The sequence below is a fragment of the Penicillium malachiteum genome, assembly GCF_028827825.1.
Source record: "Penicillium malachiteum strain IBT 17515 chromosome Unknown utg000005l:1.0-9002435.0:326005.0-9005861.0, whole genome shotgun sequence".
NCBI classification, from domain to species: domain Eukaryota; kingdom Fungi; phylum Ascomycota; class Eurotiomycetes; order Eurotiales; family Aspergillaceae; genus Penicillium; species Penicillium malachiteum.
The window spans coordinates 6,916,351-6,928,534 of NW_026643099.1; the positions used below are offsets into that span (position 1 = coordinate 6,916,351).

At 47.3% G+C, this 12,184-nt stretch overlaps 4 protein-coding genes across 4 annotated transcripts; 1 reads left to right on the plus strand and 3 right to left on the minus strand.

The window, feature by feature from the left end:
• Nucleotides 1-135: 135 nt before the first annotated feature.
• Nucleotides 136-2,577, plus strand: cat1 (catalase catB; the record flags this gene model as incomplete). Its single annotated transcript, XM_057095988.1, has 5 exons — nucleotides 136-435; nucleotides 498-723; nucleotides 792-1,207; nucleotides 1,270-1,434; nucleotides 1,486-2,577. 5 exons carry the CDS (start codon nucleotides 136-138, stop codon nucleotides 2,575-2,577), a joined length of 2,199 nt encoding a protein of 732 aa, XP_056941959.1.
• A 181-nt stretch (nucleotides 2,578-2,758) lies between these two features.
• treA (alpha,alpha-trehalase treA) lies at nucleotides 2,759-6,184 on the minus strand (the record flags this gene model as incomplete). Its single annotated transcript, XM_057095989.1, has 4 exons — nucleotides 2,759-3,967; nucleotides 4,024-4,311; nucleotides 4,363-6,114; nucleotides 6,173-6,184. 4 exons carry the CDS (start codon nucleotides 6,182-6,184, stop codon nucleotides 2,759-2,761), a joined length of 3,261 nt encoding a protein of 1,086 aa, XP_056941960.1.
• Nucleotides 6,185-7,384: 1,200 nt separating this feature from the next.
• Nucleotides 7,385-8,558, minus strand: N7483_012563 (uncharacterized protein; the record flags this gene model as incomplete). Its single annotated transcript, XM_057095990.1, has 2 exons — nucleotides 7,385-8,039; nucleotides 8,098-8,558. The coding sequence occupies 2 exons, from the start codon at nucleotides 8,556-8,558 to the stop codon at nucleotides 7,385-7,387; spliced, it is 1,116 nt and encodes a 371-aa protein (XP_056941961.1).
• Nucleotides 8,559-9,444: 886 nt separating this feature from the next.
• Nucleotides 9,445-11,428, minus strand: N7483_012564 (calcium:cation antiporter; the record flags this gene model as incomplete). The annotated part of the gene is made up of 5 exons (XM_057095991.1): nucleotides 9,445-9,475; nucleotides 9,530-10,443; nucleotides 10,496-10,691; nucleotides 10,812-11,199; nucleotides 11,269-11,428. 5 exons carry the CDS (start codon nucleotides 11,426-11,428, stop codon nucleotides 9,445-9,447), a joined length of 1,689 nt encoding a protein of 562 aa, XP_056941962.1.
• Nucleotides 11,429-12,184: the final 756 nt, after the last annotated feature.

Sequence of the window (12,184 nt, forward strand, 5' to 3'; positions counted from 1 at the left end):
GCGACTGTAGCTTTTGCTCGGGAGAGGCGGAGGAGAATTATAAAAGATCCCTCGGTTCCTACCTTGCGTCGCTTTGCCGAGTTTTTTGAAATCCTTCTTCCAAAGTTAGGCCTGAGCACTAGCCCAGTGTCAATAATGCATTCCGCCGTGATAATCAGGCTTTTAGGCCTCATTGGCATCGCCAATGCCGCTTGTCCTTATATGACAGGTGAAGCACCCGACCATGGACTCCACCGTCGCGATGAAGGAGAAGCCTCTACCGATACAGAGGACTTTCTCTCCCAATTCTACCTAAATGATGAAGATGCGTTCATGACGTCCGATGTGGGAGGACCGATCGCAGATCAAAATAGTCTCAGTGCTGGTGAACGGGGACCAACACTACTTGAAGATTTTATTTTCCGTCAAAAGATCCAGCGATTTGATCATGAAAGAGTATTTATTCCTAAAGAAAATTCAAGTTAGCTGAAAACACCATTAATTGACAAATTTATTAGGTCCCAGAACGTGCTGTTCATGCCCGCGGAGTTGGCGCACACGGCGTCTTCACCTCCTATGGCGATTGGTCGAATATAACAGCTGCGTCGTTCCTCGGAGCAAAGGATAAAGAGACTCCGATGTTTGTACGCTTCTCAACCGTGGCCGGTAGTCGCGGAAGTGCCGATACAGCACGGGACGTGCATGGGTTCGCAACACGATTCTATACCGACGAAGGGAATTTCGGTATGTAATTGAATTAAATAATTCAGTTGAAACTCAGTGTATTGCTTCCACATGCTAATTCGGAAAAGATATCGTCGGAAACAATATCCCTGTTTTCTTCATTCAGGATGCTATCCTCTTCCCTGACTTAATTCACGCTGTTAAGCCTCGTGGTGATAATGAGATCCCTCAGGCTGCTACTGCTCATGATTCGGCTTGGGACTTTTTCAGTCAGCAGCCCAGTGCCTTGCATACCCTCATGTGGGCGATGGCTGGTCATGGTATTCCACGATCTTTCCGCCATGTCGATGGTTTTGGTGTGCACACTTATCGCTTTGTCACTGATAATGGTGCCTCGAAGCTGGTCAAGTTCCATTGGAAGACGCTTCAGGGCAAGGCTAGCTTTGTATGGGAAGAGGCGCAGCAGACTGCGGGTAAGAATGCGGATTTTATTCGTCAGGATCTGTGGGATGCTATTGAAGCAGGGAGGTATCCTGAATGGGAGGTGAGTCCAAGTTTAAATTATGTATCTTAATACAGTGAGGGTATGAAGCTAACTGGTTTAAGCTGGGTGTCCAAATTATGGACGAGGATGACCAACTGCGATTCGGATTTGATCTTCTCGATCCAACAAAGATCGTTCCTGAAGAATATGTCCCCATCACACCTTTGGGCAAGATGCAGTTGAACCGTAATCCGAAGAACTACTTTGCAGAGACTGAGCAGGTCATGGTAAGTTGATTTTGAGCACCGGAGCACCAGATCAAGAACTAATTCCACCAGTTCCAACCCGGTCACATAGTCCGCGGCGTCGATTTCACCGAAGACCCCCTTCTGCAAGGCCGTATCTTCTCATACCTTGACACTCAACTCAACCGGCACGGCGGTCCCAACTTCGAGCAACTCCCAATTAACCGACCTCGCGTACCAATTCACAATAACAACCGTGACGGCGCAGGACAGATGTACATCCCACTAAACTCAGATGCATACTCACCAAATACTCTGAACAATGGCTCCCCCAAACAAGCAAACCAAACCACTGGCGACGGTTTCTTCACTACACCAGGCCGAACCACAAGTGGTAAGCTGGTGCGCAGCGTCAGCTCAACTTTCTCGGATGTTTGGTCTCAGCCACGACTATTCTGGAACTCGCTCGTTGACACGGAAAGGCAATTCGTTGTCGACGCAATGCGTTTCGAGACTTCCAATGTTGCTAGCTCCATCGTGCGGAATAATGTTATTATTCAACTCAATCGTATCAGTCACGATCTTGCTCGACGAGTCGCTGCTGCGATTGGTGCTGATGTACCCGCGCCTGATAAGACATATTATCATCATAATACGACGACTGGTGTTGGGGCTTTTGGGCAGAAGCTACTCAAGATTGAGGGGTTGAAGGTTGGACTCCTTGCTTCTGTTCAGAACAGTTCGTCAATTGCGCAGGGCGCGACGCTGCAGAGTCAGCTTAGCTCTGTTGGCGTGGATGTTTCGGTCGTTGCGGAGAGATTGGCAGATGGTGTGAATCAGACGTACTCTGGATCGGATGCGACGAACTTTGATGCTGTTGTTGTGGCGGATGGAGCGGAGGCACTGTTTAATTATCGGTCTTCTGTTAAAGTTCAGAATGTGACATCGGGTGTCACAACACTCTATCCTGCTGGACGTCCGTTGGATATTCTGGTTGATGCATTCAGGTTTGGAAAGCCAGTTGGTGGACTTGGAACCGGGTCTATCGCGTTGAAAGCTGCGCAGATCTCGAGTGATCGCCAGGGAGTTTATGTTGGAAAGGAGGTGGATCATGACTTTGCCAAAGGTGTGAAGGATGGATTGCGAACGTTCAAGTTCTTGGATCGGTTCGCGTTGGATGAGTGATTTTATTCGGTGACTCAGACACTAGCCAGGTGTTTATCTACTATTGGAGAAAAATCTCCTGTTTTCTACGATATATCTATGTGACTCAACTTCAATGTGATAAATTTAGTGAATGCAAATTAATTGAGTGAGGTATTTGAGAACGATGGTTTTATATCACCACCTAGGTGTCGAGTCTTGATTAATTTTGGGGAAGAAACTGGTGGCGACGACGCATCATCTCACCCGATTCTGAAATAGCTGAAGCGGCACGGACGTTCAACTTTCTCTTCTTGAGATGAGCGGTTGATGTCCCATTGCTGGACTGGCTCTCTCCGAGAATAGCCCACTCAGCGACCGTAGCGCCAGTTCCATTCTTGTAAAGGACATCAACCGCATCAAGGTCCTGGTTTCCAATAATGAACAGAGATGCGTACTTCGCCGCAAAGACTGGGCTGGACAGAGTCACATTGGTTGTGTTGCTCGTGGGCGCAACAACTTCATTAGCCACCTTCGCATCGTAAGGGTTGGAGATGGAGAGATTTGTCATTGCACTCGTCACACTGTAGTGACCATCCTCATTAGACGGAGAGAAGGCAGCCGCGGCATCACTGGCATTGTGGAAGATCACGGTCGCGTTCACGGGCGGCGCCTGAGCCCAGTCGAAATAGAATCCTGTTACCAAAGATCCGGCCTCATCGCCAAGAGAGACAGTGATAGAGGACCAGTTTGCAGCTAACGAGGGTTGCCATTTGGTAGTAGATGCGCCATCAATTGCTGAGATTGGGAATTGGCCTGGTTCATAGGAATCCAGCGAGTCGACAGGTTGGCACTGCACAAGGTTTCCTGCAATCGTGTTGGAAGAACCAACCTGGCGATTAGGAATAACTACGGAGCCTTGGACAGGGAGACGATAGTTTGTTGAGTTTGAATCAGAGCCCGAGCTGATGGTGATTGCCTTCTTTGCGAAGCGACGATCCGCGGTAGCAAGTGGAGCGGTATTGCAGGCCCGGCTGATCGTGGTGTGGGTATAGTTGGACCATGCAGAGATTGGCCATCCACGCCAGTAGAATGTGCGATACTGAAGATAGGGGATCTGGGGTGGAAGGTTGGGGTCTATGTGCAAGATGTCGTCCGGTAGCAGTCGCAATCCCAGGTAACCGAAGAGAACAACTTGGTTGGATCCACCATGTCCGGTAAGGAAGGGGAATGCAGGATGAGTGCCGCCGTTTGTGGTGGAGTTATCAATGAGCTGCTCAGACATTTGGAAGAATGGAGCCCGAGTATAAGGTTTATAGGCATACTGAGCATATGTGAAGGCTGAGCATCCGGACTCGTATATCTCGTTGGCGATAATAGAGAAAATTGCCCAAGTCATGGCAGGCCCATCAGAGGATTGCTTAGCAGCGTACTGTTGAGATGTGTTAGTGATTCATATCCCCTTCGAGTTCATTAACGATGACTTACATAGTCCAAATCGTTCACGGAGTCTTCGGTGGTGTAGTTTGTCGTATAGTCAAGAGGGAATGTATTAAGGACCACGTCAGCCTGCTTGACCACCGCACTTCCGTTCATAGTTGTAAACTCGAGTGTCACCCCGTTCTCACGAAGGACCAACACATTTGATGCTAATTCATCCCAGGTAGAATTCTCCTCCAGTCCGAACTGCTGGCGGAAGTCATTGGCATAGCCCAGCGTCTGTGCAATGAGAGGCATAGTGAAGCCACCAGCATCGACTTGGTTTGCGTACTCATCCTAGATCGGTCAGTAACTTGAAAAATAGCTGTATAGCGGCTCTCAACTTACAGGGTCAGTCATGTTGGTCAAAGTCCAGTAAGAACCATTTGGCTTCAACAGGTCTGCATATAACGTGGACACGGCGTCATAAATCGGGAAGAGGCTCTCTTTGAAGAATTGAGTGTCGCCAGTAGTGACCCACTGGTTGATAAATGACAAACCAATGTCTCCGCTTAAGTGATATTCATAATCCCAGCATGGGCCAGTAGCTGTGCAGTTGCCATACCGTCCGCTAGTCCAGGGATAAATAGCGGCAGCGGAGGAAAATTGAGTCTTATTCTGGGAACCGGCGAAAGAAGTGTTGATGTTTTCCTGAGCCTGTCCAAACAACTTCCGGCGATAGTTTGTGATACGCTGTGCGGATTCTGGGTGAGAGGTTGACAGGCCTGGCTGCATCCAGAGATCGGCATCCCAAAAGACCTGTCCGGCATAAGAATCGGACGTCAAGCCACCAACAGAGATGCTGTCGGTGTTGAGATTAGTGCCCGATGAAGAATTGATTGCTTTATTCCCGACAGTATTCTGCAGAAGGTAATAGGTATTTGCCACAGCGATTACCGCAGAATCGATGATGAGAGTGTCATCGGGCAAGGTACCATTGGGGTACGTATAACGATCAACAGAGTCGTCAGGCATGACACTCGCCCATTCAGTGACATGCGATCGCAGGGATCTGGCATATCCATTGCGAAGAGCAGTAGACGCTGCATTCTTGGCAACCCGCTGTGGGTCTTTGAATGAATCGGATGAAGCTCCACCGACAAACTTCCTGACATGGGCAATCTTGCCTGCCTTCAGGTTAACAGTAACAGCCTGCGCAATGGATGAGTTCTTAGAGCTGACATATGGTTTGTCAGTGACAATCTTTCGCGAGGACAGATCCACATATTGGTTTCCAGTGATGTTCGCATAGATGTAAGCTGTGACATTGGCAACTCCATTCGGGCTCACGGCAGAGTAGATTGCGTTGCTATCCACACCGGAATCCACGAAGTCTGAACGAACAGCGGACTCTCCATCCAGAACATTCACCACAGTAGCATTGGTGTCAGTGGTCGACACAATCTCCATATCTACAAAGGCCTGGTTGATGTAAAGCTTGTGAATAAAGAGCCGATAGGTGATATCGAATGAGCCATCACTGTCCTCAGGCGACCACGTGTATGACCATAGCAGTAAGCCCGCCTTGAAATCATATGTGGAACGGAAATTGGAGATGGTAGCATTATCAACAGTAGCATCCAGATAGGTGTCATCACCAAGGTCCAGGATCAAACCACTCCAGTGTGGAACACCACTGATGACACTGTCCCAACCATATTGAGACAGCCAGGGGTAATTCGAAGAATTAGTGTTGGCCTGAGCATCAAAAAATCCGCTGATAGTTGCAAATGACTGTCGGCGAGAGTACAAAGGCCAGCCACTAATTCCGTCGCCGCCGTCGTCAACTGAATCGACTTCGAAGAATGGCCCAACACTAGCAACGTTGATGCCCAGGTAGCCGTTGGCCACAGAACCCCTGGTTTCGAATTGGCCCTGGTCCAGATTTGTGGTTGAAAGAAGCCAATTATCCTCATCCCAGGTCACACCGTCAAAATCAGTTTCGTAAACATTATGACTAGCGTTACCGAGAGAGCGGCCACCTGTATACCTGCGCACCGCTTTAGCAATGCGACTTGCTGACGTATTCTTAGCTGAGCAAGTTGCTTGTGCTAATGGGAGGACACCCAGAAGCAATGGCGTCATTGCCAGGGAGGAGTACTTCGCGCTTGTCAATTAAGTGAAACCAAGGAAACAGATCCGAATATTCTTGACTCACTTTGAACCTCATCTTGCACTATGTTCACCCTTCCAAGGGAGGAGGATGTGAGCACAACACAGTGCGATTGAAAAAAATAATAAGGACCTGAAAGTCTCTGGGTTGGAGAGTCAGGATATCAGCCCAAGTTGAGGAAATTGCTGGAAAGGAGATTCCGAAAGAAGAAATTTAAGGAGGGAAGGTGCCGGGCTTAAAGAGATTTAAGTAAATCCAGTCCACGCCCAATACAGCAAACAACTGCAGATCCAGGAACCACATGGCAACCTTGGAAGTCAGTTGCTCGGGCCCTTTGCATCCGCAAGCTCATGAAAATGTGGGGAAACAGTCAAAGCTTACTCGGTTGTTGGATGACAGGACGCCACTCGGGCACAAGCGAGACGACTCGGAACTGCCAGTGGGCGCGCTAGTATAGCGGGGAGATGTCGTACGTTGCTCAAGTGCTTGTGCCAGTACATACGGAGTATACTTATTTATGGCATGCATACCGGAAGAACCGGGTGCGGGGTGACCGAAGATATTTGGAGCCATGGCACAGTATTTGGTCATTGTCCGCACGAAGCCGATGATTCTTGGCCGGTAGATCGGGGAACTCAATTAATAGCCCGATGGAGCTTTCGGGGACGGCACCATCGTCATCGAGTAGATGAGACTTTGGTCTAAACTTTGTGTGGGGTTGGTTGGGGTTAATGTGGGGTGGATGGGGTCAAATAGTCCGACAAAAGCCCGTTTTAATGTTAGGGCCTTCCATTAAAGGCAGGTGAGAAGACAAGTGCTCACGCTATACGGAGTACGCCGAGTTTTTATATGAGAAGGTCAATTGGTCTTTGATCTTTTACCCCAAGTTCTCATCCCTTGCCGCTTTTTGCTCCCGACTAAATCTGATTTGGATACTCCTCGGCCTTGAAATGCCCGGCGACCTTGACCTAAATTGTAATGCCCAAGTGAGCCATCAAAATATCTCTGGAATCATTATAATATTGCTGATGGTTCTCATGTATGTCCAAATTTCTGTCACATTACCTTGGAGTTGCGACCACTGGCAGTTGACTCGGCACCAGCGTGGGATCAAAAACTTTCACATAGTACCGAGCAGTGGGTAATCTCAAGCTATAGTACAGTATTTATAATGTTCAAGTTAGCCTTAGATTTGGTCCATCTGGTTACTGGGCAGAAAATAATTCAATTGATCCCAAGCATGATACCTAGATCCGATCAATTTTTGGGAAATGTAACAAAATCCCAATCCTCCGCTCCACTAATCAATTGTTGATCCACACCATTGGTCCCACTATTGACATACAAGACCTTAGTAAAAGCAACCTCACTATAATAAGTAAAAGTCGTCTTCGCAGGAATAAAAGCCACATCACCCATATTCAATCTCGCAAGAGGGTACTCCCCAATCTGGATAGAGAGCATGCCCTCCAGAACCTCAAACGCCGCAGCTCCATCAAGCGTATACGATGGAGGACTAGTCTTAGTCTGGTAGCTAAGCGAGATTGTAGAAAGGGTATAGTTCAGGTCTTGGGACTGTGTGCTTGTAACAAGTGGTTGAATAACCTGGTACCCGTATATCGAGCTCAGATATTTCGGACCGTACCCGTTGGCTACGAAGTAAGGTTCACCTGCACTGCCGAGATCGTTGGAACCCTCGTGCCAGTTGGTATCGTTGACGGGTGCGGTGCCATTGACCAGGTCGCGACGAGGGTCGAAGTCTAGTTGGGCGTATACGTCGTATGACTCGAGGGTTTCCATGGTTTCGGAGTCTGGCACGGAAGAACTTGAACTGGAGTCGTTATATGTCTTGGGAACGTAGGGAGTATCGGTAGTTGATGTGTAGTTTGTGCCGAGGAAGTAGAAGAGATCTCTTTAAAAATTATCAGTAATGGAACTATGATTCTATAAAGCAACGTGGTTTGACATACTCAAAGCCTCCAGGAACAATCACACCCACCATCTCAGTGTCTGGATCAAGAATCTGGAAGGTGTGTGTTGTGTTTCGCACCACAGAACCGTAGTCACCCTGGGTAAGTAGACGAGCTTGTTGCTCGTTACCATCCTTCTCAGCCCATAGCTGGAATCGACCCTTGAAAGCGAAGAAGTTCTCATAATGCTCCTGATGGATATGTGGCAAGACGCCCAATGAGCCACTAGATGGTGCATTGGTGCTCATAAGAGTGAAGGCATAGTCAGAGGAAGGCCCGGTAACTGTGAACCGGTACAACTGACTGTCAATTGTCACAGCATGCGAGGTGGCATAGTGAGGAATGACGTAAGGTCGCGGCGAGGAAGGGGCATTTTCAAGGAAAAGGTCCTCTAAAGTAAATGATGACTGGACAAGTCCAGCGCCAAGAGACGCCAGCAGGAAAATGGTAGAAGACAGCATGTTCAATGATCGAAATCTCACTTGTGGCCCGAGTAGCATAGATCGAAGTCGGGTCTTCAAGCAAGATAAATAACTATTTCCTGAAGATAAGTTCGGGATTTCCAGACTGCTATTTCAACTTTAATCTCCATCTGATAACTAAAGCGGTTCTTCCCGCTTGGTTTCGCTCTAATAGAGCATTGGTCTGAGTACTCATGCTGGGCATTGTCTCAGCGTCTCGGGAATCCCGGATCGACAGTGTGTACCTGCGCGAAGGGTTTCAAGAACAGCCAGTTAGGATTGGAATATCGATGCAAGTAATCTCCACCGATGATCCCTTTTTTGTAGATTTGCCGAAATGTATTCCGGGATCAGTGGGTCGGCAAGTTGAGACTCAGGTACATTGAGAGTGGAAGACTGATTTTTCCCAGACTCACTGGGATTTCCGAGAATTCCAAGGTTCGATGGCATCAACGGTTTCAATCTGTGAGCAGTGATAAGGTCTAGGTGGGTCCTGACTTTCTGCAACATTCACGGGATGTTGGATTCCACATGTGCAGGATTCCCCTGAAGAATCCTGAAGAATCTCGGCATTGAGACCTCGGGAGACACGTTTCCCGAGTCCAGGCTCCACTTTACCGGCCCGAAAGAAGAATGGTGATCCGAACGGACTAACAGAGGGTAATGTAGGTTATATTTTATAAAGGTTTGAATCGCGAGGTAGATAAAAAAAGTAGAATAAAATTTGTATCGTGATCAAGAATGTACACAAAAAAAAGAGGAGGCCGAAGTGGCTGAAATATTTACAATGCAAAGAGTGAATCGTCAGGAGAACTATATGCAGGTTCTTTCCATCCTGACTTTGCTGGATATCAGAATAAAAGTCCGAGAGAATCCAGCTGGAATATTAAGTAATTGGAAGTAAATACGCCCCGACCCTGTTGTGATTGTTAGCAAAGTTCAAAAGAAGACAGATAAGTGAGGAAGCATACGAGATGGCAGCAAAACAGGCGCACAAAATAGCACCTTCTAAGTAATTGGTCTTTCCTTTGAGAACAAGGAAACTAACCAGAAGAGCGGAGCCAATCAGTGTCACCATTCCAAACCCATCAAAGTGCAGGGTCATGGGCTTATCCAGAGCCCAAGCGACAAGAACGATAACAGGGGCAACCAAAAGACCAATCTGAATGGCAGAGCCCAGCGCAACACTAATCGCAAGATCAAGCTGGTTTTTTCCAGCCACAATGACAGCAGTCACATTCTCAGCGACGTTACCAGCGACTGGGATGACAATCAAACCAACGAATGATTCACCGAGAACACCCTTCTCATTGAGAACGCCAAAACTGGAGGCGAAGAATTCGGCACAGATGGCAATGAGTACAGTGGCTGCAATTAATAACACAATGGCTGTGATGCGGTTCGCTAGGGATGTGTATTTGCATTGGTGATCTTCTTCCTCTTCTACCTGGTCTGAGCTCTCGCCTTCCCCGGCATTCCATGATTGACGGCGTGGAATGCTTCGTTCTGTTGTGTCGATCCGAGCTAACGGTAATCCTGACTCCGGTCGGATATCAGCTGGTGGAGATGATGGCCCGCCAGGGGACTGAATTTGTTGCATCTCTGGGCGCTGTGCAGCTTTGGCGATCAAGGATTCGGACTCGGGTTGAGATTCGATATCCATGAATATCTCATTATATGAAGACCTGCGACTGGGTCGGTGTGTTTCCAAGGGTTTCACTTGGAGACCTACCGGTCTTGACCGGAATAGGTGTGCATGAGATTTAAATTGGAAGTACAGGTAAAGAAAGTAAATACCAAGGAGGATGACGGAAACTCCTCTGCTGAATGAGAGTGACATATGATCTGCTGATCTCACATCTTTCACGCTCCAGTAAAAAGTGCTCTGGACGGAGGTTAGAATGTGATTGATGCATATCTCGTTGATCTGAACTTACTGGAATCATGAGACATGATACTGTCAGATTGAGTAATCCGATAAATGCGTGAGTGAGATCACTGTTGTATGTTTGATCGTTGGATTTTAATCCTCCTGCGATAATAGCAGATCCCAGAACGAGAAGCAGATTGACTAGAATTGATCCCAAGAGAGATGCCTGCACCACTTTAATGTTATTTTTCATCAATGCCGTACTAGATTGCAAGTTAGTATGAACAATAGCAAATCTATCGATCAAGCGTTGTTTCTTACACACTAGACACTAGTTAGCCAACCGATCATGGATTACCCTTATTGAAGTTGAAGTAACTCACAAAATAATTAATTCAGCAAGATTGCCAATTGTAATGTTCAAAAGAGCTCCAGCAGTCTCTCCTAATTCTTGGGATAGTTGTTCGGTCGCAAGTGTCAGGGTGATGGATAGAGGCACGATAGCGATTAGATTCCAGATAAAGATAACCAGCGGGGAAATGTCGGTTATGGAAAAGAAAATTGCGATGAGCGCGAATGGGATCGAAATGAGATTCTTCGAGGTAATAAGGGCTTTGGCTTGCTTTTTCAACGCTGCACTGGGTTTGTCGCAATATTCACAGGTCGTCTTAGGTAAGGAAATGGTGCTCGTTCTTCGGGATCGATTGGGGTGGAAAAACTGTTGGACATGGCGCGTCATATTGCCTGAAGCATTGGAGACTGCATTTTGTTCTTCATGAATAAATTATGTTAGCTCTGGAGAAGATAATGGTATCCGATAACGAGGGTTAAAAAACGCACGATTGATTCCCCACTGCAAAGCGCGAGATCTATTTCCGGAATGGATACTTGAGCCACAATCGTCAATCAAATGAGCATCGTCTCCACAGGTCGAATTATCGTGGAAAGGACTATTCGGTTGAATGTCTTCATCTGTCCCCAGATGGTCATTTCTGACCATATTTGAGGATTTGTTGGTTGCGGGCGAGATGTGGAAGAAGAACTTCAAGAAAAGGGGGGAAATTGAAATGATAATTATAGCGATTCTCCGCTTTGATTTATCTCCATTGCCAAGGCTTAGGGGGCTTCGACGGGCTTCAACGGGGGGCTATTCTCCATATTGCGGGAATATTGTTTCGGACTACATCCAATCAGCAAGCTTAATGATCGACATTTGACATCTACTATCGCTAATCAAGCCAATACAAGAAAAAGGGTCGCAGTAAGCACTTGAGAACGAACTCGAATGGTTTCAATTGAAACATCTGAACTTATTCTCTATCTAGTCCGTACTCGTACAAGCTCGGGGGTAGATTGTCACCAACATGATCCATCCCGTGGAAGTGGGGAACCTGCGAGATTCGTATTCAATTCCTAACTGGGCCGTTCAATTCGCTCAATGCATTGGTTAACGCGTGATGGAGAGCGCGAAAACTCATAGGTCGGATGATACGACGTCAAAATCTCACAGGAATCTTTGCGCGGGGGTCAGGGCTATCTTCTAGCAGATAAAATTGGCCGGATTAATGCCTCATCTCGAACTTTGCAACAGTTGACCTGTTTTGTAGTTCTAAACGAATACTAGCTCCGTGCGGGTACGAAGATTCGTTTTATCAGGTGGATCCGCCCGCGTCATCTGGCGTCATTTGGCGTCGGGGTTGTCAGCAGCTGCATCTGAAGATGGTTTGAATTGACACAAAAAATCTCTTCTGAAAAG